This window comes from Felis catus, chromosome D2 (assembly GCF_018350175.1).
Source record: "Felis catus isolate Fca126 chromosome D2, F.catus_Fca126_mat1.0, whole genome shotgun sequence".
Lineage (NCBI taxonomy): Eukaryota > Metazoa > Chordata > Mammalia > Carnivora > Felidae > Felis > Felis catus.
The window spans coordinates 12,465,008-12,492,575 of NC_058378.1; the positions used below are offsets into that span (position 1 = coordinate 12,465,008).

General features: G+C 48.6%; 1 protein-coding gene across 8 annotated transcripts in view; it reads right to left on the reverse strand.

Moving 5' to 3' along the window:
• The window catches only part of EDARADD (EDAR associated death domain), a 93,947-nt gene that overhangs the window by 40,726 nt on the left and 25,653 nt on the right, over positions 1-27,568 (reverse strand). For 5 of the 8 annotated variants that reach the window (XM_019814282.3, XM_019814284.3, XM_019814283.3 and 2 more), the window contains 3 exons: positions 17,728-17,786; positions 13,745-13,784; positions 510-568 (listed from right to left, as the gene is read on the reverse strand). In XM_019814282.3, the coding sequence (XP_019669841.1) occupies positions 510-568; positions 13,745-13,784; positions 17,728-17,786 (158 nt within the window). Of the gene's footprint in view, positions 1-509; positions 569-13,744; positions 13,785-17,727; positions 17,787-21,498; positions 21,830-27,092; positions 27,273-27,568 lie in introns of those variants that run through there. The other 3 variants (XM_045039906.1, XM_023240372.2, XM_045039905.1) reach the window with 3 other exon arrangements.

Below are 27,568 nucleotides of genomic sequence, written 5' to 3' on the forward strand. Positions count from 1 at the left end.
AAGCTTCTGGAAGGAGGTACCTCAAAAGGTGAACAATGGAATGACAGGCAATTCTCAATTTTGGGGGTACATTTTTGTCCTATCTGGAGTTTAAAAGAACATTCTTTTACAATCAGAAAACAACACATGGATTTGCTTTTTGGAAAAAGACAATAAAAATGATGTGAAGTTTGACTTCTCATATCTGAGAAAAGTTTTATAAAAGCATTACAAAAATGACATAGGACTATCCAGTTTTGTTGCGGCTTAATAAACATTGATGGTCTGTGTTTAGCATATAGATACATATTCATTTCAAAGGACGGATTAAAGGTACCATAGTTACTGAAAGCAACAGACGTTTTGTCAATATCCCATACAACTGGGATGCTTCAAGATCATTTCCAGACTTATTTTATTACCTAGAAATCCTCTTCCTTATTTTCAAAGCTCTGGGAGAGAATCTCTAAGACCTTCCAGTTGGATTAGCAGGTACCTAAGGGTGAAAATAGAACCAAAACGATTCTTACCTCATGTGGCGCATCAGAATTTGTTGGGCCGTTCAAAGTAATTGGATCACATTCCTCAGCTGGGGGGGGGAAAGAGACAAAGCTTGATAAAGAAAGGGCACGCTCTGCCGTGTGAGGCCTGCAATTGGGACTCAGTGCTATGTGCTGCTTTGACATCTGGTAAAATCGGGAGGACCTCGGTTCTCCTGCCCTCTCTGCTTCTAGGCATAAGGCCCCAGGCTACCCACCGCTGCCTGCGAGGGCACCAAGTGAGGGCACCAGGCACGGTTCCTACTTAACCCTGAGTACTGAGTTTCAGTTCCCCGCCAGCCCACTGAATTACTCAGATGAGCCGTCCCTGGGGAACCAGGGATGCTACCTCCTCTTGCTACTACTACCCTTACCACCTACAGCTGCTGGTGGCTGGTGCCCTCTGTTCCCGTGGGCAGCCTCGTGGGATGTGACCCTGCGTGGCTTGAGGTGTTCCCCTCCCCCAGGCTGTGAGCACAAGTGACTCATGTCAACCTCATCTGTCCAGTGTCAGGCATGTGTGGCCATCCCCATAACCCCTGGGCAGGATCCCTCCCGCACAGCTGGGGTGAACAGGAGGGGATCAAAGCAGCTGGCCTCGTGAATTGCATGGCCCAACCGCTATGGAAGACACTTTGTCAGATGTAACTAACTTTCCCGCCACAGTTGAGGCTGCCTGGGGCTGGCCGACTTGCACTCTGGCCTACGCAGCACTGTGTGTCGTCTTTGTTCGGTGTTTGTCCTCTCCTCCCACCTAAAATGTCCCCGTCCCCAAGGTGAAAACTGTTATTGACTATGCCCCAGTGTGATGTGCTGTCGGGTTCGAATGATGTTTGGTGGGTCAGCTCTGAGCATCCCATCCATAAGCCAGTGTGCCTGGGCCCCGCGCAGCCGCTTACAGGAGCCAAAGGACCGATCCTGCAGTCATGGGCCCGCTGGTCCATACCAGACCCATAAGCAATACGACCTTCCTGGAGGTGGACCCAACCCCAAGCAGATTGACTGGCATTCCCTGGAGGAAGAGATGGCTCCCTACGAGGTGGGCCGTCAGCCTCCCAAGCCTCTCCCCGTCAACACCCAGAAAGTCTGCACCATGAACGGTCAGAGACAGAAAGTGAATGCTGACCCTTTATACAGGTAGAAGTAGAAATACTCCCAGGGAATCTGGGAGAAAGCCCCAAAAAACAAAGAAAAGGCAGGGGCATAGCAGAGCTCAGTTCCAGCCCATTGCCTGCTGGGTTGCTCCGCCACCTCTGCCTGGCTGCAAGGAACATCCTGATCCTCGGAGTTATCGGGGAAACCCGTGGTACCCCTGGGACACGGCACGGGGTTAGTTCAACCCTGACGCAAGCCCGGGGTCCTGAAACATATGAAAGCAACCGCTGCCCAGGGAAGGCCCCAACCCTGTGGTACTGATTTGAGGCTCTGTGGAGGCGGAAGTGCAGAAATACGAGCGGGGTGGAGGATTCCCCCACCTACCTGCACCCAGAGTTTATCCAGTGACGCAAAAAGAAAAGGGGACGGGAAATGAAAGAAAGAAACTGGATAGAAAATGGAAAGAAACTGGACACCGGGGAGGAGATGAAAGGAAAAAAAGGACTGCAAGCAGAGGTCCACAGTTTGACCCAATGGGAAATCCAACATTTACTGAAATAATTTACATAGCCAACCAGTAAACGAGTGCTGGATACCCCTGTGCCTGACAACGTCGGTTCTCAATCAGCTTTAATACCTGCTGAAATGCACCAACCGGCAAACCCTCAGGACTTAATCAGTCCCGGGGCTCCAATTACAGTTACACCTGGAGATGCCACTAAGTGTAAACACGAGGTCCCCACGTAACCCTAGAGAGTTCTGGAACATGAAACAGAAGACAAATAGGCATGACTCATCCTAACCAAAAGAACTATTGTTTTGCCTCATTTTCCCATGGTCACAGCACCCAATGCCTTAGATTATCCCATGTGGGCATGGTGGCTCTGACTCAACAAATTACTATTAAATTAAATCTTTACAGTTAGAAGTTGATTTGAACGAAATGGGACCCTACAGACCTCTCGGTGCAAGCACCTAATATGTCCCGATGTAAATTAAACAGGACCTTCAAAGATCAAAACTTACTATGTAAGACCTGATTTGAGTGAAGGGTGGATTAACTGCTGCCTCTCCAATTAACAGCTGAATTTGGACTGTTCTTAAACCCGAAAGGCAATGAACAGCGTCCCACAGGACATTTACTGCGGCCTTAATGTGGTGGCCCCATCCATTAAGGCGCCAGACCCAATGCCCAGTATTTTTTAAATTACTGACTCGATCCCATCAGCCACTAATAAATATCTGGCTATCACCAATTGGGCTAATATGTTCTGCTCAGTGTCTATTTGAGCAACCTCTCAGGTGCCATGTGCCTTCATCACCAAAGGCAGTCGTACATGGTGACCGGGCTCCGTATGGGGGACCTAACAGCGTTGCCCTAGCACACGGTCTTTGCAGGCAAGATCTTAACTGCACCCAACTTTCTCCAGGATCGTGGGTATGCCAACATGGATGACATCCTCCTCCAAGGATATCCATTTGACATTCATCCAAGCCATACAACATCCATAAAAGAGCTCACAGAAAGGGAACAGGACACTGACCCCCACACAGCGTGCAGCCCTACCACCTTGGTTAAATTCCTGAGAATCTGTTGGTAAGTTAAGGGCTGCTCCATCTCTGACATGGTCAATAAAGAGTTAAAAAAATAGGGGCGCCTGGGTGGCTCAGTCTGTTGAGCGTCTGACTTCAGCTCATGTCATGATCTCACGGTTCATGAGCTCGAGCCCTATGTCCGGCTCTGTGCAGACAGCTCAGAGCCTGGAGTTGCTGCAGACTCTGTGTCTCCCTCTCTCTCTGCTCCTCCCTCATTCATGCTCTGTCTCTGTCTCTCAAAAATAAATGAATGCTAAAGAAAAACTTTTTTAAGTGTTACGAAAATAAAAAAAAACAAAAACAAAACATTAAGGGACACCTGGGTGGCTCAGCTGGTTGAACCTCTGACTCTTGATTTTGGCTCAGGTCATGGTCCCAGGGTCACAGGATCTAGCCCTTCGTCAGGCTCTGTGCTGAGTGTGGAGCCTGCTTGGGACACTCTCATTCTTTCCCTCTCACCACCCCGCCCATCCCCTGCTCGTTCTCTCTCTCTCTGAAATAAAAAATAAAAAACAAAGAGTTATGGACCCTCTCAGTACTTACTACAAGTTAATACAAGTCCAACATCTTCTAGTTTGGGGGGAGTTCTGGAGGCAATGTATTCCTCATTTCCATAGTTTATTTGTTCTCACTGACACACTTACTTGTAAAGTGCTTCACTGTAAATCTGGCTCCCTCTAATAAAAGCCTACAACACGCATTCTCTGAGACCCCTTCACCATAAGGGTTTAAACAACCTCCTCATATTCTTCCTGAAATCTCTGGACCACCCATGACCGCCATATGCTGTCTACGTGCTTCTGATGCATGAAACTGCCCTGCTAGACCCTTCTCTCCATACACCACTAGGGCAGCAACTGCTGGCTGCACACTGGGCTCTTCTGGAAACAGAGGCTCTCACTGACCCTGCACCTGTGAGCCTTCATACCCTGCTGCCTATTATGCCTTGAGTCACAGAAGCAGCTCCGTACAAGCTCGACATGGCTACTGAGACTTTACTGCTACTGAGTGGAGACAAACGTGGGCCTTCTGGCATGTTCCACCCATAGGAGGGCATGGTCTCCACTATCCTCAGGCTCTTGCCAGATACCATGGTGCTGGAAGAAGTCACCCTTCTGACATTCCTGGTTACCTGGGGAGCCCCTTCAGATCAACTGAGCGAACAACAGTGGGAATTTGTAGATTTTACAGGTGATATCACCACCATCATACATGAATGGAGTTCATGGATAGTTATGCTTTCTGGCCCTCAGTCAACACGTCCCTGATAAAAGACTGCCAAACTTCAGGTGGTCATCTTAGTGCTGGATGCCCTGGCCAACAAGTGGCCCCATCGGCACTTTTTTTAAAAAAATACAAACTCTTGGACCACTGCCCAAGACTTGCCCACTCTGGGACAGAAGTCTGGGAATCTCTTGCCTCACCTATGAAGAGAATGTAAATCAAGGTAACAGATATCTCTGCACATAGTAAGGCCACAATGTAAGGCCTCACTAGAATATTCTCTATCCCCTTTGGAGTTCCAGACGTTACTGCTAGTGACCAAGACATTCATTTCACTTCTCAGAACACAATGCCCGGCTCTAAAAGAAGCCACTCAACCGAATTTCCATCTACTCTCTAGGCAACAGGTTAAATCGAAAGGGAGGTGAGCTCCTCACAGAATTCCTATTTTATAGAACAAATAGAGCTCTTGCCTTGGGTCACTATTGCCACAGGCATTGGTTATCTAAAAAAAATTTTTCTTTAAAATATTCATTTATTTTTGAGAGAGAGACAGAGACCAAGTGGGGAAGGGACAGAGAGGGAGGGAGACACAGAATCCGAAGCAGCTCCAGGCTCCGAGCTGTCAGCACAGAGCCTGACGCGGGGCTCGAACCCACGAATCGTGAGATCGTGACCTGAGCCGAAGTCAGACGCTTAACCGACTGCGCCACCCAGGCGCCCCGGCATTGGTTATCTAAATTCATGCCCTCACTATACCAGTGCCATACCACATGGCCCACCCTCTCCTGGTCCAGTGTCTGGTGTGCTTTTTAGGGAGGCCCTTCCCTACCCTCTAAGTCCCAATCATCACTAAGATTTAAATTGAAGTCAAGGTTATCATGGAGTCAATTGTGGTATAAGATCTAAGACGAAGACTCAATACTAGCACTGCCTTGACATCTGGTAAAAATCAGGAGGGCCTCGAATGGCCGAGGTGCAAAGCTTTCCGCACGCTGCCCCGTGATCGGCCCCTGGACCGAGCACCAGGCACGGTTCCTACTTACCCCCGAGTACTGAGTTTCAGTTCCCCGCCAGCCCGCTGAATTACTCAGATGAGCCGATCACATCCTCCCTGGGGAACCAGGGACGCTACCTCCTCTCGCTACTACCACCCTTACCACCTACAGCCCCCAGTGGCTCACTCTGTTCCCAAGGGCAGCCCCGTGGGATGTGACCCTGCGTGGCTTGCGGTGTCCCCCTCCCGCAGGCTGTAAGTACAAGTGACCCACGTCAATCTCATCTGTCCGGTGTCAGGCAGGCGTGGCCATCCCCATAACCCTAGGGCAGGATGCCCCCCCTCCCCCAGGGGGTGAGTGGGAGGCACTCCGGACACATTTCCCTCTGCTTCACATCACAACAAATTCTTCTGTGCTCATTCATCTGTCTGACATTTTACCAAGCCTTTCAGATTAGCAGAGTGGGATTTTACTTGTCTTGATAGGTCACCCTCCTAAAAGCCAAAGCTACGGCAGCTCTCTTGTCTAAGTGGCCACGGCCAGCGCACGTCAAAGGCACCTGACATGCGTGTGAAACGTGTTAACACCTTTCAAAGAATTCACTTTGGAAAGGAACCTCCATGCTTAGGGTTGTCTGACACAGGTGTTGGCTTCACAGCTCCCCGAGGGTGGTGACGATGGCACAGGTGTGTGACAAACTGATTCGGGTCCATCGGATTTTAATCTGTGCGGAATTCCTTCCCGCACGCTAAACTTGAAAGTTGACAGAAATACAGAACGTTATGAAGGAAAGGTTTATGTTGATTTTGAGAGGTGTAAAGCTTTAAGTAAAGAATCAGTTATCAGGGTCCAACAGCTAAGACTGAATGAGGAATTGATTGAGTCATCTCTTTTCCACATTAACATGCATTCACCTGTTGAGCGCCGGGCTGCTGGATTTGTTCAAACAAGGTGCTACTACGTTCACTGCTCCTGTACAATTCCCGCTAAAGGACAATCTTTCCCATTAACAGAATTATCTGAGAAATTTATTTATTTACTTATAGATTTAAAAAAATTTTTTTTCTAACATTTATTTATTTTTGAGACAGAGAGAGAGCATGCACAGGGGAGGGTCAGAGAAAGAGGGAGACACAGAATCTGAAACAGGCTCCAGGCTCCGAGCTGTCAGCACAGAGCCTGACGCGGGGCTCGAACCCACGGGCTGCGAGATCATGACCTGAGGCGAAGTCGGACGCTTAACTGACTGAGCCACCCAGGCGCCCGTACTTCTAGATTTTTAAAAATAAATGTTTCTTCATTTTTGAAAGAGACAGCATGAATGGGGGAGGGGCAGAGAGAAAGAGGGAGACGGGATCTGAAGCAGACTCCCGGCTCTGCACTGACAGTAGGGATCCCCACACCGGGCGCAAACTCAAGGAACCATGAGATCGTGACCTGAGCCGAAGTCGGACGCTCAACTGACTGAGCTACCCAGGGGCCCCTCTCTGAGAAATTTAAACTAAAAGCATGGCTTTTTTACTAAGATTCTAGATGGTATCTTTCAAAAGGAGAGCAGTAGAGATCTTGCCTTGGCTTGAGTTCCTGAGTATAGTCCCCAGCATTCTGGCATCTGAATGAAGTACCTCTGGGGCTTGTTAACAACGCAGATTCCTGGGCTCCACACCAGACTTCCTTAACTGGAATCTCAGGGGCCCCAAGGGTCTGACATTCCACAGGCACCCCACAGAATTCTCATGCACACTCCGGCCGAAAGTCACGGAAACGTGATTTCAGTCACACGGATCCTCAGAATGGCTAGTGTCATAACTGCCAACTCAGCGTTTGTGCAAAAACATGGTTGCTCCCCCAGCAGGATGACGCCTTGAACTTAAGTAGTTACTTTTGTGAAGTGGTGCACCCCAGACATTCCCGTGGTCATTATCTCTCTCCTCTCTGCCCTCCACAACAGAAAAATAAAATTTGCAGGGTGGTCACCTTTGCATTCAAATCATACGCTGGGGGAGAGGGGTTGATTTGGGTATGTGTTGTAACAGGAGGTTCCCAACAGAGTCCCAGTCCAGGTTGAGTGGGAGGGAATGAATTTATGGATTAAGCAGGACCAGCACACAGAAACTCATGCAGGCAGTCGGGGTGTTTAGTTTCCTGTTAGAACAAGGAAGCTTATCAGCAAAATGCTGTCAATCTAATGAGGAGAGAAATCATATAAAATACAGCGTATTGGCTTGCTAGTTTTAAGGCAAACATTTTTTTTTTTTTTAACGCTTATTTGAGAGAGAGCACATCGGGAGAGAGGGCAGGGAGGGGCAGAGAGAGAGGGAGAGAGCGAGAGAATCCCAAGCAGGCTCAGCCCTGTCAGTGTAGAACCAGACCCTAGGCTCGAGCTCACAAACCCCAGATCACGACCTGGGCCGAAATCAAGAGTTGGACAACTTAACCGACTGAGCCACCCAGGTGCTGCTAGGGCAAACATTTTTACTTCTGATTTTAGTGAATTCTCTCATATCTGTTTATTTTTTTCCTGACGTTTTCAAGTGGAACCACTGCTTCTACATTTAGTTAACAAATTGTTCTAAAAGGTCCCCAAATATCATCTACGCTTGAGTTCAAATTCCTCAAATTCAGTAACAATAGAATGAGTTTGCTTTACTTCTCTTTAGCTTAAAATTCACCATGAAATATTTTGAGTAAGAGAGAAGAGCAGTAATACTAGAGAAAAAAGATGATAAAAGCTTGACTGATTTATGATGTATTTATGTGCAATTTCTCCTCACTGGGAATAGTGGTTCAAAAATCAGAATTCTTTTTCCAAACACATTTTCTCTCAAGATGTGAAGAGTCACATTCCCTTCAGAACACGTAAGTCAGCAGTTTCTACAAGATATCAGGGACTCTGTGATATAAAATAAGCCCCACTTATGTCCCAAACTGTAGACTCTCATCCTTTTTAATAACTGTGTAATATTCTACTTCACACACACACACACACACACACACACACCATCTTTCTTATCCATTCATCTGTCAGTGGACACGTGGGTTGCTCCCATATCTTGACTATTATAAACAATGTTGTAATAAACATAAGAGTGCATAGATATTTTCAAATTCATGTTTTCATTTTCTCTGGGGAAATACCCAATAGTGGAATTATTGGATCATATGATATCTCCATTTTTAATTTTTTGAGGAACCCCCCCCCCCGCTTGCACTATGATGTGTACCTGAAACTAATGTGTCAACTATACTGAAATGAAAAAATATTTTAATAAAATAAGTCTCACTCTTAGTCCTGAGTTTAGGGCCTGCAGGCTCTCCCAGAAAAGCTCTCATAAAAGAGGCCTGACACATGAACCCTGACAGAATGAAGCCCTTGAAATCTCTAAAATCAGGGGAGGAGGAAGTTGCACATTTGTTCCTGATAAGAACACAAGTTAAACAATATGTTTCATCTCAAAAACATGCTGATCACTGAAATCGCACTAGATTTCCACAATTGATTTATGGTAAAACCACATTATTCAGAACCACTCTGGTTTGGACTGTGTAAAGGAATAGTGTTACCATGGATACAGTAGGAATACACTAGAAGTACAATAAACATGTTTCACATGTTTGTGAAACATGCTGAATCTGCCTAAGAAAATAAATTTTGAAGACTTTTTAACCATATGGAAATAATTCAAGCTAACTACAGATAAATCCTCTGTTAAATAAATAGGACACCCTCAAATTTACTTAAACATTGTGAGTCCAACTCTGGACTTCATTAGATTACATTTACTTTGAAATCTATAAATTAGCACTCCTGTATCCCTTGGGTAAATTCCTAGCAGTGCTATTGCTGGGTCATAGGGTAGTTCTATTTTTGGCAGTGCTTTCAACAATAGCCAAATTATGGAAAGAGCCTAAATGTCCATCAGCTGATGAATGGATAAAGAAGATGTGGTTTACATATACAATGGAATACTACTTGGCAATGAGAAAGAATGAAATCCTGCCATTTGCAGCAATGTGGATGGAACTGGAGAGTGCTATGCTGAGTGAAATAAGTCAGTCAGGGAAAGACAGATATGTTTTTTCACTCATATGTGGAACTTGAGAAACTTAACAGAAGACCACAGGGGAAGGAGAGGGGGGAAATAATAGTTACAAACAGAGAGGGAGGGAGGCAAACCACAAGAGACTCTTAAATACAGACGACAAACTGAGGGTTGATGAGGGTATGGGGCAGGGGGAATATGGGTGATGGGCATCGAGGAGGGCACTTGTTGGGATGAGCACTGGGTGTTGTATGGAAGCCAATTTGACAATAAATTATATTTAAAAATTAATTAATTAAAAACAAATCTATAAATTAGACTCTACATTGATTCATATGGGTTTTCTTTCCCTAAAAACATTTATAGTGAGAAAAGTACCATACATGTTTAATGATTATATTGGCCCCATTGGTATGTTTAAAAAAATACTGGCAGGGGCACCTGGGTAGCTCAGTTGGTTAAGTGTCTGACTTCGGCTCAGGTCATGATCTCATGGTTCACAAGTCCTAGCCCCGTGTCAGGCTCTGTGCTGACAGCTCAGAGCCTGGGGCCTGCTTTGGATCCTGTGTCTCCCTCTCTCTCTGCCCTTACCCCCGCTCAGGCTCTCTCTCTTTCTCTCTCAAAAATAAATAAACATTAAAAATTTATTTTAAAAATACCATGTTATTAAATCATAGATATTATTGAATACAAATGTTGGAATAAGTTTTTATTTATTTATTTAACATTTATTTATTATTGAGAGACAGAGAGAGACAGAGCATCAGCATGGGAGGGGCAGAGAGAGGAGACACAGAATCCGAAGGAGGCTCCAGGCTCTGAGCTGTCAGCACAGCACAGAGCCCGATGCAGGGCTCGAACTCACAAACCGGGAGATCATGACCTGAGCTGAAGTCGGATGCTTAAGCGACTGAGCCACCCAGGTGCCCCTGGAATAAGTTTTTAAACTTCTGGACATTCAGTATAAAATGATGTGTTTCTTTGGAGATGAGAAATTATGTGCTTAATAATACTATTCTCCAGGCGCTTGGGTGGCTCAGGTGGTTGAGCGTCCAACTTGTCTAACTCTTGATTTTGGCTCAGGTCATGATCCCAGGTGGTGGGATTGAGCCCTCCGCTGGGCTCCGTGCTAAGAGCCTGCTTAAGGTTCTCTCTCTCCCTCTGCCCCTTTCCCCCACTCGCACTTGCATGGTCTCTCTCTCTCTCTCTCTCTCTCAAATTAAAATAATAATAATAATAAAAATAGTAATAGATAATACTGTTCTCTGTGAATAAGAATACAAGAGGGGTGTCTGGGTGGCGCAGTCGGTTAAGCGTCCGACTTCAGCCAGGTCACGATCTCGCGGTCCGTGAGTTCGAGCCCCGCGTCGGGCTCTGGGCTGATGGCTCGGAGCCTGGAGCCTGTTTCCGATTCTGTGTCTCCCTCTCTCTCTGCCCCTCCCCCGTTCATGCTCTGTCTCTCTCTGTCCCAAAAATAAATAAACGTTGAAAAAAAAAAAAAAAAAAAGAATACAAGAAAAATCTAGTCACATTTCTTACAACGGTGGTTTTCACAGTCATGCTACTTATAAACTCATTACCATTTTAATTAAGATTTTGTAAAACTCAAATTCTAGGAGAAACCCGATAGTAGTTACTATAGTATCAGACTGGTAAGCAACCAGTCTTTTTTTCCAAAACAGGAAGTCATGTTCAAGGGTGTTAAAAAAGATCTTTAGACAGATCTAACCATGACACTGCAATCCCAGAGTCACTGCAGCTCAGTGGTTGTCTCAAACAGTGCCACTTTTGCCACAGTGCTGGGAAAGCATCCTCAACCCTGATTTTTCCCACTTCTTTTTACCAGATTTCCCTCCACCATCTGATGCTCACCTATGCCAGGCACTGTTCTGGACTCATTTCACTGCATTCTTTTTTCTTTTTTAAAAAATGTTTATTTATCTTTGCGAGAGAGAGAGAGAGACAGAGCGTGAGTGGGAGGGGCAGAGAGAGAGGGAGACACAGAATCCAAAGCAGGCTCCAGACTCCCAGCTGTCAGCACACAGCCCAACAAGGGGCTCGAACCCAAGCACCTTGATTGTGACTTGTGCCAAAGTCGACCCAGGTGCCCCCTATTTCACTGAATTCTCATAAGCACCATGGGAGGGGATGAAAACATTGTCCTCCCAACACTACAGACAGGAAACCGAGACCCTGAGATGTGGAGCCATCTGCTGAGGGCACTCAGAGCCCAGCAGGCCATGGTCTGGCTATAGCTCAGTTCTCTTGTCTATGTGCCTCCCTGGTGGATACACCAAATCCTTGAAACGTCTTAGGCTCTTTTTTTTTTTTTTTTAAGAGAGAGAGCAAGCGCAGGGGAAAGAGAAAGGGGGGGAGAGAGGGGGAGAGAGGGGGAGAGAGGGGGAGAGAGGGGGAGAGAGGGGGAGAGAGGGGGAGAGAGGGGGAGAGAGGGGGAGAGAGGGGGAGAGAGGGGGAGAGAGGGAGAGAGAATCCCAAGCAGTGCGGAGCCTCATGCAGGGCTCGATCCCACATCCCTGGGATCATGACCTGAGCTGAAATCAAGAGTCAGATGCTCAACCAACCGAGCCACCAGGTGTCCCAGGCAGGCTCTTAAAGTGAGGTCTGCATCCCAACCACTCAGGTGTGCAAATACACACAGGTGCCTGGGCCTGACCCCAGACCTACCATGTTGTGATTTCAGAGCAGCCGGGCCCAGAATCTGCATTATAAACGAGCCTCCCCCACACTTCCAGATGGTTCTTCAGTGCGCGCTGAAGTCTGAGGAGAACCACCCAAGGCTGCCTCCCATCTGTCCCTGGCTGCCTGGCTTGCACCTTGCACCATCTTGCTGAACTAAAGAGTGAAATCACACACTGGAGGATTCGGGACACTTAGAAGTCATTCAACAGGGGAAAGGAGGAAGTGAGCTTGCCAGACGCCACCCCTACCACAGCCAGGATGTGGACTCAATCTTGGCTTTCGGTCTCTTTTCCCTACATCACTGCCACCCCCAGGACATGCACGGGAGGCAAAAGGAATTAAACTCTAACAGTGTAATTTCTGGATGCAAAGAGAAGAGTCTGGCGAATAAGGGATGGAGGGGAGGAGAGCTTTGGTAGAGCCCTAGACTTCACCTCAGGTGGGCCCAGGCAGGGAGCTCCCTCCCAACTCTCCAGTTGGGTGACCCTATGACCACCACGTCACAAAGACTGCCAGGAAAAGCCATGTTGGCGGGTGCCGGGAAGCCCTACCTCTCCAGGAAGCTGGGGGCCCCTGCCATCTCTGACGCTGGTCAGATCTGATTGTCCCCCACCTCCCCCACTCTGGGTTGTCAGCAGAGCACGAGGTAAATGCTCCAGTAGAGCAACCAGCAGCTTGGCCTCCAGAGCAGATACAGATTTGTGCACGGCCCCACAAGAGAAATCGGGAATGGCTGAGCCTAGCCATTTTTCTGGTCTGTACTGTGCCGAAAACGTTAGCCTGTGAATTACAAAAGATAGGTTTCTGGGGGATTTCTGTTTGTCTGTTTTCTGCTTTAGGGCCTGACAAGCATCCTTTGCCCCTCTGTCTAGTAAGAAAACCCTCCTTCCTATGGTTTGGGTAGAACTTACTCTACACTCTCCCCCACCCAACCTCAAGGCTCATACCTGGCCAATGCCCTCTTCCATCCTCCTGATGGCAACAGACGATTCACAGATGGCCACATGACCCAAACCACCCATATGACAGTCATCCCCAGAATTATGTAGGTGCTAGGGGAACCCCCCCCCCCCACAACCTTGCTCTGCCATCTTGAGGGGGCACTGCGTAAAGCTGGAGGCATTGGTGACCACCTTTCCCATCATGAAGGGAAAGCCTGCCCAAAACTGGAGCCAAGACAGAGCTATGAGAGGGACGGAAAGACAGAGAGACCGAGCCCGAGAGCATCATTTAAATGCTTGGACCCAGGAGCGTCCAAAGACCCCAAGCCAATATGTCCCTCCTCCCTTTTTTAAAATTAACTTGAGTTAGACTTCTGTCACTTGCATCCCAGAGTCCTGGCTATCTTCATTTCAGGCATGTGAAAAACACCACAGGAATTTAATGGATAATTTCTAATGAAGTATCTTACAGATTTGAATAAGAAAATTCATGCCTGGGATCATCCACAAGTCGTCAGCTAAATTATCAGTATGTTTCTGTTTTACACATGAGAAATTGCTTTGACTGGTGCTTTGTTCAAGATATTAAAATAATCACAAGTTCAAGTAGTTATATTAACCGTACATACCTTTAGGGAGTCCTGTATCTTGAATGGGGTATTTGTCTGACTGTGGAAACCAACAAAAGAAGAGAGTTATTCTTAAACACCATAGTCAATTGTAAGATCAAAGTGAAAAGAAAGCTTTGTTTTGGGGAAGTCATAATTTCAGTTTAAAACCTCGCAAGTTTCTAGCCATGGCTTTATCAACAGGCCTGACCCATTGCTTGTTTTTATGCTTAGTTCATAAAAAATGAAATCCACGTTGACAAGAAGTTAATGTTGGAACATGAGACAGAATAAGCCTTCTCAATTTCCTTAGCTCTGACCACTAAACCACACTTCCTCTCTTTTCTGCAGTGCTATTTCCCCTATTTCCTGTAGTTTAAAATTGAGGAACGTTTTCACGAATTATGGGGATAGACTGGTATCTTGTCATCATTTCTGTGATATTCCTTTGGGTCAATAAGCCTGCGTGCCAGGCGGTATTCACTACTGGAGAGCTCTGTCCTGGGTTGACTGGGATGGGATTCAAAAGCCAACCATCCCTACTGACCCGCACAAAGATCTACAAAGATCTACTCATTATGCATGACCATACACAGTTCCTCAATGCCCTGGATGAGGGCAATTCCCTTGGAGGGAATTCAAAATAGCAAAGGCTCTTACAATCATGTATGTCTTTGTTGGTACCTCCATGCGGGTATCTAATGTTCTGAACACTTTGACTTCCGATTAAAGAATGGAGTCATTCTCTGATGACTTACATGAGAGGAGCGAGAATGTGCCCAGTCTCCCTATCCTGTCCCCTAACCCCTATTCAGCTCCCACCCTCCATCTGGGCCTTTGGGTCCATGCCCTCCAGCCTTAAAACGAAAGTTACACCTTCCAACTTGCCTGTAGGTCTCACACATGTCCTCCTCTGACAGAAGAGAAGAAGAAACAAATGTGGAACCAAGAATTTTGTTTTAAATCCCTTTCCTTGCAGTTACTTTGGAGATGAACAGTGAAGCTTCAGAACCTCTAGGAGCCTCGAACTCCTCTTCCACAGAAGAAATCAATCAATCATGGAGAACTTAAAAAGTCAAGTTTTCCCTCAGACTAAATTCTTCTTGATACTCTGTTCTCCAGAGAATGGAAAACACACCTGTCCTATAACACTTACCAGGCTGTTTTTAAAGTATGTAGTTGTCTATTTCCTGGAACAAACTTGGGAGTTTTTCAAGAGAAGGAACTATGATCTTTGCAACTCCACATTTTGACTCAGTGTTAACTGAACATCTACCAAAGGTCTGCATGAATGAACAGGCTGGAGCAAACACAGGTTTCCTGAAAAGACATTCAAGCTAGGTCTGGAGAATGCCCAAGAACTTGGGTGACCAAGAGGAAGGAACACAGTAATTGCAGATGGCAGACACAGGTGGTCTGCACAGTGACAGGTGTAGAAGACTCATCAGCTTGAAGCAGAGATGCATGCTGGAGGGGGACAGGGCTGGATACGAAATGATGGAGTCAGTTTACATGGAAGATCCTGGAAGTGAGGTGGAAAGATTTAATGGGTGCCATTCTAGGTGTTTGGGAAGCTTGGCCTATCCAGCTGTGCATGGGAAGATGTTCAACACTGTCTTGTAGAAACTCAGACAAGCAAACAATTTCAGCACAGTGCGATCGAAAGTAGAGTTCGGGCTGTGGAGAAGGGGGCCCCAGAAGGCCCCAGGGTGAGGCAAAGAAAGCATCACAGGTCAGCGAAGCTTGAACTGAGAAGAGGAGGAACAAAAGGAGTTCATCAGGTGAGGAAGCAGGGAGATTTTCTTCGCTGGATGGAGCAGGGTTATCAGTATCCCAGGAAGGTGAGAAGGCCTGGGTGTTTCAGGAGCAGCAAATAGCTACTCAAGCTCGACTCATCAGGAGGGATGCTGAGACGGGGTCATGGAGGACCGCATGTGCCATTCTGAAGAGTTTAGGCTTAACCACAGGAGCAGCTGCCATGTTATGGGTTGATTTGCGTCTCCCCAAAAAAGACCTGTTAAAAGTTCTAACGCCCAGTACCTCCGAATGTGACCTCGTTCGGAAATGCAATCACTATAGATAGAGGACTAGTTAAGGTGAGATCATACTGGAGTAGAGTGGACCCTCAATCCAAGATGACTGGTGTCTGTACAAGAGACACAGACCCACAGGGGGAATTCGGCCACATGCCAATGCAGTGAGGGAACGGATGGGTGCAGTTACAAGCCGAGGGCCACTGTCAGTTACCGACAACCACACAGGCCTGCAGAGAGGAGAAAAGATTCTTCCTCCACTGATTCCGGGGGGAAATGGCCCTGCCAACACTTGGGTTTGGCTTCTCACCTCCAGAAGCGTGGGACATTTAGGTCACCCATTATGCGGTGCCCTGTTGTGGCCACTCCAGCAAACTGACCCAGGGAAGGCTTAGAAAAATCAATCTGGCCCAGCGTGGAGAAGTGATCAGAAGTAGCTGTGACCCAAGGAGAGAGGGGAGAACCTGATGTCGGGAAAAGAGTGGGAGTCCCAGGGGAGCACAGGTCGGGCACTAGGGACAGGAAGGACCAACTGAGTAACACCCTATAGGAGCCAAAGGCTCTCGTAAGGAACCACAGCACAGGGGATGACAGGAATGATCCACAGGGCTGCTCTGCATCCTGTCCTTATGGACACGGGGACAGGGGATTCTTTCATATTGATTTCCACTGTGTGTCCAGCTCCGTCCCATTCTCACTTAGGAAACTGCAGTGCTGACTAAAGATGTGAGAACAAACATCTCAGGGCTTTGAGACACAAGGTGCCGCATGAATCACCAAAGACTTAAAGACATTCCGTTGAATTGTACTGTTTAATTATATTGTTGTGTGCATTTATGTCATTCTAACTAGATTAGTTCCTCAGAATTGTTCATGACTGGGCAGTTCCTCTCCTCCAAATGCTGACAGAAAAGAAAAGAGAAGGAAGAGAAGAGAAGAGAAGAGAAGAGAAGAGAAGAGAAGAGAAGAGAAGAGAAGAGAAGAGAAGGAAAGAAAGAAGAAAGGAAGGAAAGAAGGAAGGAAGAAAGGAAGGAAGGAAGGAAGAGGGAGGGAAGGAAGGAAGGAAGAGGGAACGAAGGAAGGAAGGAAAAAAAGAAAGAAGGAAGGAAGAAAGGAGGCAGGAAGGAGAGGAAAGAAAGAAAGAAGAAAATGTGTCACATACTATATGCATAATAACACATGAAATGTTGCCAAAGGCACTGATTCGGTCATAAAACAAGAGGCAGTACCACATAGGAGAGCAGGGCTCCAGTCTGGGTGATTTTATACAAATCAGTTCACTTTCCTTGCTTCTTCTGTAGCACGGGGGGTAAAAACAGCTGTCCTACCACCTCACCGCTTATTTGGAGGATGAAGAATGACGTATGTGAAGTCCTCGGTAAACCTTAAGCAGGAGACATGCTACCGAGTGGTTATGGGAAGGCAGGGCAGGGACCTGAAGCCAGCCGCTGGGCCGCTGCCAGTCGGGCCTCTTAACCTCATCCTCTGTGCCTCAGTCTTTCATCTGTAAAACGGGCAGTGCTTACCTGGAGGGAGGCTGCAGGGATTAAATGCAATAACACACTGAATCAAATGGTGGACGCCCATCTGGTGAATGGGCAGCCCCCAGTTACTGGAAGGCAGCCCTGTTGTTTCCTTCAATCTCACATTAAATAACTTGAATTTGGAAGAAGAGGAAGTTAAAAGGAGACAGATAAGTATTGAGTAGACAAACGTACAAAGACCTGATGTAATCTAAGCAGATCACTTCTGGTACATGCCAAACAAGAACAGAAACCTAATACCATTTTTAGCCTTAGAGAAACCCAAAGTTTATTACGTCACAGAGAACACTGTGATAAAGACAGTTATCTTGGGAAAACCGAACTTGGGGTTTGTGATCTTCATGTTAATACTGAGCCATAAAAATGCAACAAAGGGGGAAAAGGAATAACAAGAATTATCGCCATTCATGTAAAGTTTGTAACCTACCACGTTAAAGGATAAAGTGCTAGGGTCCGTGTCTTCCACTGGCTCCTTTGCCATATGATCTGAAAAAAGCAAACAAACAAGTGGAGAGTATTTAATTTAAGAGCACAAAGGTGTCCTTTGAGAACTGTCTTCACAGCGATGCAAACCACCCTAATCAGGTTTGGGAAACACTTACTTCGAATCATTACTGAAAACAAATTCAGGAGGAATGGGGTCAGACCACACCAAGAAAGAGATTAAGACAAATAAACTTCATTAAAAAAAAAAAAAAAAAAACACCATAATTTGGGACAGTTTCCTTGTAGATATCTATAAACACTCAGAGTTCCAAATAGTCATGAACTATGCAGATGTCATTCTCAGGACTGTGTGGCATACTGGATTTGATTATAACTTTGACTTCTGCTTTTCTCCATTTCCTAAAGACAGAGGGAGACACAGAATCTGAAGCAGGCTCCAGGCTCCAAGCTGTCAGCACAGAGCCCGACACAGGGCTCGAACTGACCAACCGTGAGATCATGACCTGAGCCGAAGTCAGCCGCTTAACCGACTGAGCCACCCTGGTGCCCCTCATTTTTATAATTTTAAAATACTAAGCATCTGGATGTGGTTTATGCAAATGAATAAAGTCAGAAATACCCCCCAGTATCATTATCAAACAAAAAGTGACTTTGATTTCCCAATATATTTGCTTCTTATTTACCACTTGTTGCATTTCAGGAACTGAATGAGGAAATGCAGAAAAAGGGATAGGCCTCGGTCAAAACCACAACTACATCTTAAGAATTTGCACAAAGTAGAAAAAAGTTCCCCTCTCCAAGACGCTTTATCAGACATCTGCCAGAAAACTATCTTAATAAAGAACCAAATCTGTTTGGGGAGGGGGTCCTCGAGATTTGTGCAGCACACCACCCACGAAACCCTAAGTGGCAGCCTTGGGTCAGCCGACTTTTCAACTTTCATTTCTTCCCTCCAGATCTTCATTAAGTATACACTGTGGACCAGGCACTTAGACCCAGGAAATGCCTTTGGGGATCCAAATGAGCATGGCAAGATGATTTATAATAATTTGTGTTTGTTCTCCCTAGATGTTTCCCTTCTAGAATGGGCCTGGACTTTCCCCATGTCTCTGCCCGGCAGGTGTTGACAATGCCCAAAGGAGCAGCAGTGTGAAGGGAACATCTATTTGTTTGTTTTATGACAGCCCAGTCATTGGAGAGATTAAACAAGATGGCCCAGAGGAGTGGGGACAAACGAGGAGAGCTTTCGCCAGTGTCATTCCACAGAGCAGGGGACAGACATCTGCAGCCTCATGAGTGGGGACCGTGGCCTGGTCCCTGGCAGAGCCCAGAGGTAGCAAGGCCACATCAGGAGATGCACCAAGGGGACTTCCCAACCCCAGCAAAGGGACCCGTGGTTTGTGTCTAGCACAGAAACAAAGGTCTGCTGGATCGCAAAGGTCCTGTAAGGCCCAGACCCTGAGGACAGCAATGCCCACCAAAATGTACTAAAAATTCAAGGCCCCTCTCTAGTTTTCCGAGCACCACATCATCCTCTCAGATTCCCGTGTGACCCTGAGGAGGGGGCCAGGTCCCGACTCGGACTGAAAAGGAATTTCCTGGGAGCCCAGGGGAATATGGACTCAAATATGGATTTAAATCCATGTAAACAAAACAGGAACCACCTGTGTTGCTGATTTCACCCAGAGTTTTCACAACTGCTCCTGCCCAAGTGATAACTCATTATAATACAGAGCCCTCAGTGTTAAGAAACACAAGTGCAGAATGCTATGGAAACAAGAGGAAGCGTAAATGCCCAGCCTGGGGTACATGGTGGGGTTGGGGGGGGGACGGGGAGAAGATCCTGCTGGGGAATGGATAGCTGGGTCTGGAAGGATGAAGTGAAGCTAGCCAGGAGAAGGGGTTGGGGAGGGAAAAGCATTCTAGAGAGAAGGAACAGCATGGGAGAAGGCTGAGAGGGGATAAAGAACATGGCACATTAGTATACTTCAGATATGTCCGGCCAGACACACCGAGTTTGGTTTTTGAGTTTTTCCTTTTCATTCTTTTCCTTCCGGTTCCTGGCTGGAGACAGGGTGGTGGAAGCCGTCACTGAGTAATCTCAAGTTCCTTCCTCCCTCCCCACCTATCACGGCCTTGTTGCAACAATTTCATTTTCACTAAAGCATACTTAGATGCTAATGCTTTATTTTTTTTATTTTCAGAGACAGAGAGGGAGTGAGCGCAGAGGAGGGGCAGAGAGAGGGGAGGAGAAAGAGAATCCCAAGCAGGCTCCATGTTCAGCCTAACTCAGGGCTCAACGCCAGGACCGTGAGATCATGACCTGAGCTGAAATCGACAGTCAGATGCTCAACCGACTGAGCCACACAGGCAGGCGTCTCTGGATGATAATACTTTAAAACCTGCCCCCCACCGGGGTGTGGTATATGAGCAGGTATCAACAATGGCATTTCAGGTCAAGGGCTGTGCAGGACTTAGAGAGCTGGGGAGGGGTGTGTGTGTGGGGGAGGTGGTGGTTTCCAAATGACCCTAACAGAATTCATGCAGACCTCACCCACTGTATCTGTACGTTAGTTCTGTTTCCTACAGAACAATTAGCATGAAAGGAAGGAAAAAGAGGAAGAAAACGGAGGACATGGTCAGGAAAGGCAGAATCACACCAAAAGTGGCAGTGAGGACTCAAACAGCACAGTTAAGGAAGGCACAGTGGGCTTGGGTGCTGAAGGCCTTGGTTCTCCCTGCCACATCCTGAGAGCAGTGGTCTGGCCTTGAGCCAGTGTGACCTTGGATGACTCACCTAAGTGCTTATGGCTTCAGGCTCCTCCCCTGTAAGCTGCGGGGTGGGGGGAAGGGGGGGTAGGGGGGCCCCAGGTGTTGGATATTGTGGTCAGGCCAGGATGGGGAACCCCAGGCTGGATGAGCGTGCCTCACAAAGCTATGAGGTGAACAGGAAAAGCCAGGCGGATGATGGCACGTGTTTGGAGGCCCAAAGTCTCTTGCTTTGGTCTGAAATCTCTGAGACTAAACAGAATTTATGATGGCAAGGGCACAAGGAATTCAGGTTTTTCATTTTCTGATGTACGGCAGCAAAGCGAAAGGGTGATCGGGAAAGGCGATGTGTTCGGACCCCGTAGTAAAGGCACGTCCAGGTCTTTTATCACCTTCACTGGAGTCTCTGACGTAGATCAGGCCGTGGAGGAAGTTCTTCTGTGCACATCACTGCCAAGCACGCACACAGACCCAGGCCTGCGTGGTGCCCAATGTGCCCTGCCCGACATCGTGCCTTCTCCCAGCCGGGACGTCCTTGTGGTTCGCGCTCAACTACCTGTGTTCGCCAGGCCTGGGTGGGTGTGTACCAAGGAGGGTATTTGGAGGAGGGCTGATCCTGATTCTCTGACACTGGTCTGGAAGTAGGAAGTTGCCCTAAAGGACTTCTGAGAGCCCTTGGAGCTGCATGTTTACAGTATTATTACATACAAAATCAAATCTCTTATTTAGAAGCATTACAGTGTTTATTTTTTATAAGTTCCAGGGAACAGCAGGCAGGGCCCCCAGGCAAGGCTCTGAAGCAGCTGGGACATGGGGCACGGGAGGAGCCAAAACAGAAAGGGGGACCACATGAGCTCAGGCTGGGACTTCCCCTAGCTCCCAGCCGAAGCCCTGCTCTCTCTGGCAGTGCTTTCCTCCCAAAGCCACCTCGACGCCGGGATCAATGTCTCCAGGCAAGAAGACACACACCACCCCAAGTTACCTGGGAACTGACCAAAAAGGATCTCACTGATGGCACTGATGTTTAATTTATATGAGCGTCTTCTGGAGAGTTCTCAAAAGGCACGAGAGAAGCCCGTGGTGACCTGACGCAGCGTGGCCCTGGAGGATACCTGGCCCGGCTCTCGGAGGCATCAGGGGAGAGCGAGCTAGGCAGGCTGCTCGATCGTTTCTTCTTGCTCTGGGCCTCAGGTTCCTAATCTGTAATAGTCAGGGGTGAACAGAGCCTCCACGCGTCCTTCCAGCTTTAAAGGTCCATGAGCGGCGAGAAGCAGTGGCCCCATCGGCCAAAGAGCATCTTCAGGCTAAAGTCACTGAATGATATAGGAAGCCGCGGTCAGCACCTTCCTCTGAAATTCCCATTAGAGCTCCCGCTTACCTGGTGCCCAGCCCGTGCTGCAGGGGTTACCCCCAGGCTCAGTGTATCCTCTCAGGAACCCCGAGGAAGGTTCTGGTGCCTCCCTTTTTACATAACTGTGTGCCTAAAGTCACAGGGTAATACAAGAGCCAGAATCTGGATCTGGGACTTTGTGACTTCAAAATCTGCCTATTTTGGGGCGCCTGGGTGGCTCAGTCAGTTAAGTGTCTGACTTCGGCTCAGGTCATGATCTCATGGTTCATGAGTTCAAGCCCCGCATCGGGCTCTGTGCTGAGAGCTCAGAGCCTGGAGCCTGCTTCGGATTCTGTCTCCCTCTCCCTCTGCCCCTCCCCCACTCAACGCTCTGTCTCTCTGTCTCTCTCTCAAAAATAAACACTGAAAAAAAATTTTTTTTAATCTGCCTATTTTCCACTACTTTCTAGAAGTTCACGCACTGACTACCTGACATGCTCCCCTGGAGGGAATCTCAGTGTCCAGATTTTCCCTTTTAATAAGGAAGTTAGATTAGGACCTACTCTAATGACCTCATTTTAACTAGATTACATCTGTAAAGCCTCTATTTCGAAATAAGGTCACATTCTGAGGTACTGGAGATTAGAATGACAACAATGCTTCTGGAGGAACGCAGCTCAACCCATCACAGTTTACTCTCTGGCCCCCCAATTCACATCCCTCCCATGTGCAAAATACAGGCACCGAGCGTCCCCCCAAAGTACTATGCATTCCAGCACCAGCTCTAAGTCCCAAATCTCCTCCTGACTCCTCATCCACTCAATGACCCAAATCGCATCCTTAGAACCATGAACCGCAGCCCACAGCCTCTCCAGAAGCAACCGTCCCCTATTTTGCAACACACACCCTGGTGAGCCACCCAACGGCCGTATGGTTCCGCTCCAACACCTCCCTTCATTAGCCACGGAACACGGGCGCCACTCGTTCCTAGACACAGTCTGTCAAGGGAAACCCAAAAACCTCCTCTAAGGATGTTCTTTCAGAGCGAACAAAGAGGGAAGCATGCCGGAGCGCCCTGGCTGTCCCAGGGAACCAGGAGCCGTGAGAGGCCTTGTGTGCTTTCGAGCGAAGAACTCAAGACAAGTTTCGAACTTGCAGTTTCAGAGCGAACTTATTTTTCCTCTGTTATTAGGATTTTGTGCGTACGATTGCTTTTCTGTTGACCGACGGCTGTTTTCATTCCTGGTTATGAAGAAGTCCTAGAGCCCTAACCATATTCGGGACACAAGGTCTCAGGGAGGCAGTGCTCTGGTGGTGCTGACACACCGTTCATTTTCTCTTCTTCCCTGTCGTCTGCAGACCTCACATCAGGTGCTGAACAAGCGGAAGAAGGACCAGGGGTCAAGAAAGTGCACACCCAGGGGGTGCCTAGGGGGCTCAGATGGTGGCATCCAACTCTTGAGTTCTTCAGCTCAGGTCACGATCTCAGGGTTCACGGGTTCGAGCCCCACATCAGGCTCTGTGCTGACAGCACAGAGGCCGCTTGGGATTCTGTCTCTCCCTCTCTGTCTGCCCCTCTCCTGCTGCAGCATGCTCTTTCTCTCAAAATAAATAAACTTAAAAAAGAAGAAGAAGAAAAGGAGAAGGGAGAACTCCAGCTTGCCACGGCTCTCAGGTGCATCTGAAGAAGGGCTAGCCGGTCTGGCTGGTCAAAGACCTGTGCTCCTTGAAGCGGTTGGCTCTTCTGTCCCGGTTTCCATTCCCACTGCTACCTGGGACCCACCTAAACTCATGGGGGGGGGGTGCTGGGAGGGGCAGTGAGAGATGAGGGGCCACCCAGGGCTGTCCTGAGCTGCCGCCCCACCAGCAGCCTCACTGCACAGTGCAAACGGGGACCCCAGAACAAAGGAAGGACATGCGCCCATGAGCTGGTAGCCCTGGGCAGTTAGCTCCTTGCAGTGATTCACCCCCACCTCCTCAACCCAAGGTTTCAAAGCCTCTTTCTTTGCTTCTGGCTTGAAGTCTGTATGAACGTGAGCCAGACTGGACTCACCTCCGACACAGATGACTTGACTCATTCCGTGTTCGATTTTTATTAGTGGCAGAGATAGAGTGAGACAGCCTTACTAGAACCTGCATGACTGTTTTTCTTCCGTGTGACCCCAACAGTCTTGTAGATTTTCTTAGTGCAAAACGTTGTTTCCTCACACTAAGCTCATAACCTTCTATGATAGTATATATATACCTTTGTTATTTGCACGTGAAGACACAAACATCTTTTTTATCTTTACAAGGTAAACTCAGTTGACATATCTAACTGGATGAAGAAGTTTCTAAAATGTCAAAACAAGAAAAGCTTTTATTGCCCGCAGTTTGAAGCATCTGTGGTTAAACTGTATTCTTCCATTCATTCAGTGAGGCAGTAAGTATTTAACCAGGGCTTACAAAGCACTGAGTGGTGTGGGAAACAGAGGCAGAAACAAATGGTAGACAAAATTAAGTGGCCTTATAACCTGCAGCCCATTGACAATTATCGAGTGTAACAATTCTCCAGGACCTCCCTATTGTCTTGATGTTGAGGCTTTGCTGGAAGGGAAAACCACCTTAGCACGAAGACAGCCAGGCCTCCAGGATCTGTGAGTCTTCTTTAGCATATGAAAATGCTGTTGGAGACTTCCTCTTGCCTTTACCTCCCCAGCTCCCAAGTATGTAATCAGCCACTCCTCACTATTGGGGCATCGATTTCTGCCCCACAGGTCCTGTCCCTGTGCTTTAATAAGATCACCTTTTTTTTTTTTTTTTTTTTTTGCACCAAAGACGTCTCAAGAATTCCTTCGTGTCCTTTGGTTCCGGATCCCCACCACCACTCGGAAACGACATCACCGAATACCGTGACAGGTGTGAGCTCTGTCCAAGAGCTTACTGTCTAGTTGGGGACAGACAGGAGTGGGGGTGGGGGGGTGGTGAAGAGGGCCTTCCGGACAATGGGAACAACGTCTGCGAAGGGGCAGGGACAGCAGGGGTAGGTAGAGACGGACGTAGAGAGAATGAAAACCTCTGAAGGACTGAGAATCTGTTAGAAAAGTCCATGCAGGTTTCTTAACTAGACAAGTGCAGGATCTGTTAGGTCTCTGGACACCTTTTGGTGAAGCGGCAGGTAAAAGGCAAGCGTAGGTGTGAACACGGCAGGTGAGCGCTGAGTGCAGGAAGTCAGGAGAGAGCCTGGGAGCTCGGTCAGGGATGCAGAAGGGAAGACTCCCTTTAATGAGTTCCACAAATTGGCACCATCTGTGGCTTCATTTCAGAAACAGAAGGGGTGGGCGGGTATGTGCTGGAGGTTATAGACATTAAATGAGAAAGGGAAAGTCATTTTCGATCTTTTTTTAGATGGAGGAACCCTCCTCTTACTGTTAGGCTCCCAGAGTGGGAATGGACATGGGGACATCTTTCGGATGTCTCAATAGGTTCTTTGCGAGTGACAAGGAGACCTCGACCTTAGGAGGTCTCTCCCCACTCTGTGGGAAGCCAGAAAGATCTCACGTACGGATTTGGGTTCTACCTCTTAAAGTTCAGGAGACCAATTTCTTTTGAAGGACACCCTCCTATCGTCATCCCCTCTGGTCACGCCTCATGTGCTGGGATTTCCAAGTCCTTTGTTCCATTTTGGCTGGGCCAGGCAGAGGAAGAACACCACGACAGGAATTCTAGATCCTGTAGTGTTAGTGCTAAGACCACGTTGGCTGCCCTGGTGGCCTCTTCACGCCATGACTCACTGAGGCTTTTTACACACTGTATCACTATTAAGGGGCAGTTCCTGGGCCTTGTCTTCTCCGGTGCCATTAATTTGGGGGGCCCAAGCAGATTTTACACTTGCCCCCATTCCATGGATCCCTGTACCCCCTCCCCCCCAATCTTTTTGAAGCCCCTTCGCCACTATCATGTAATGAGATCTGAGACAACTGTTGGTAAAATCGGGCCTCACACCTCTTGGCACTTGTCTGTCCATAGGGTTCTTGGAAGATGCGGATGCGGAGGTGAGTGGGGGTGGCTGCCCTTTTTGTTTTTTCCCAAACAGTGGGTATGGGGGGAGGGAAAGGAGATCCAGACAACTGATTTATTTCCCATTTCCCTGGAAAACATATTTACCATTCCCCACTTGAAGAAGAATTTAGACCTTGCTTCAAAATCTCCAGGAAACTCTCCCAAACTTAGCACACCATGAGGCCAATGTAGCTGTCTTCTGACTCACCTCCAGATACTTTGTCTCCTCCTAACTGCTCAAACCACAGATTAATGATGGAATGTTGCTCTGTCCCTGCCCAAGCCCAAACCAGAAAATAGGAAACACGTTTATCTACGCAGTTACAGGCAGTTCTGTATATGTGGTTTTCTCCGCAGCCTTTCCAACCTCAGCAAAGGAGAAAAATCCCTAGCGTGCCCCGGGGAGTAGCTCGATCATTCATTCATTCATCCCAAGACGATGGGAGAGCAAGGGCAGAAATCCTGGAAGGTGAAGTCTGAGGAGCCCCTTAAATCAAGTAAGAGATGAAAGAAAAATCGAGATTCTGGCCTGGGTACACACAGCATTTTAACATAAGGACAGAACTAGAGACCATTCTAATTAAAGGCCTCTACAGGTGGGATCCCACAGGTGGGATCAGCCTCTCGGTTTCCTGGATACCAGTTCATGCAACGGCTCTGAGGGCCAACGTACATACAGAACAAAAGCATTTAATGAAAGTGAAAAAGAGAGAAAAGGAGAAATGAGAAGGCCTGTGAGTGGGGAGAAACGAAGAGCCAGGGAGGAAAGAATGAAATCCACTCCTTGCGCTCTTTCCTGCCAGAGAGGCTTGAGAGACTTGTTTCAACTGGGATCTTGAGTCCAGAACAAAAGCGGCGGGGGCCACAGCGCGGGGAGAGGGAAGGCGCGTCCCAGGCACGCGTGGGGGTGCCGAAGGGTGGGGGCGGCGGGCGCGCAGGAGGCCAGCGAGACCCGCGGGGATCGGCAGCCGCTCGCGGGGCGGGGGGGGGGGGGGGAACCTCGCACCGCGCCCTCGGGGCCCCGGGCGCCGCCGCGGTCCCCGGCCCGACCCCGCGCGGACCGGGGTGCGGCGCCCCGTCCAAGGTCGTCCCGGGAAGCCCCGGGGGTCGCGGGAGGCTCGGCCCCACGGTAGCTGCGGGAGCCTGGCGAGCTCGCGGGCCGCGGTTCCCGTTCCAGGTGAGGGCGCGGCGCGGTGTCACTTTACCTGCGCGCAGAGGGTCGTCCGGGAAAGCCATGGGCCGGGGTGGGGCAGACGAGCGCCCAAGGGGGCTGCGCGGCCTCGGGGACGGGGTTGGAGAGCGGGAGGGCAGGGGTGGCAGGTCCTGCCGTGCCGACGCGCCCGGAGCTCACCACCGCGGCTCTGCGCGCCCCTCCTCCTCCTCCTCCTCCTCCTCCACCTCCTCCCAGACTCTCCGCAGCGTCCTCCGCGTGCTCACTTCCTGCTTCGGCAATTAGCAAAGCCCCTTCTCGGCGCGGCCGCCTCCCTCCCTCGGCAGGCGCGGGCCGGGGCCGGGGCCGGGGCCGGGGCGCGGGGAGGGGCGCCCGCGTGCCCGGAGCGTCGCCAGTTCGGGCAGCGCCCGCAGCGGGCGTCCTTCCTGCCGCGCGCCCAGGCTCCCGACCCGGCGGCCCCTCGAGCGCCGTCCCGGCCTGGCTGCGAAGGAATCAGTGGCCTTAAATCCC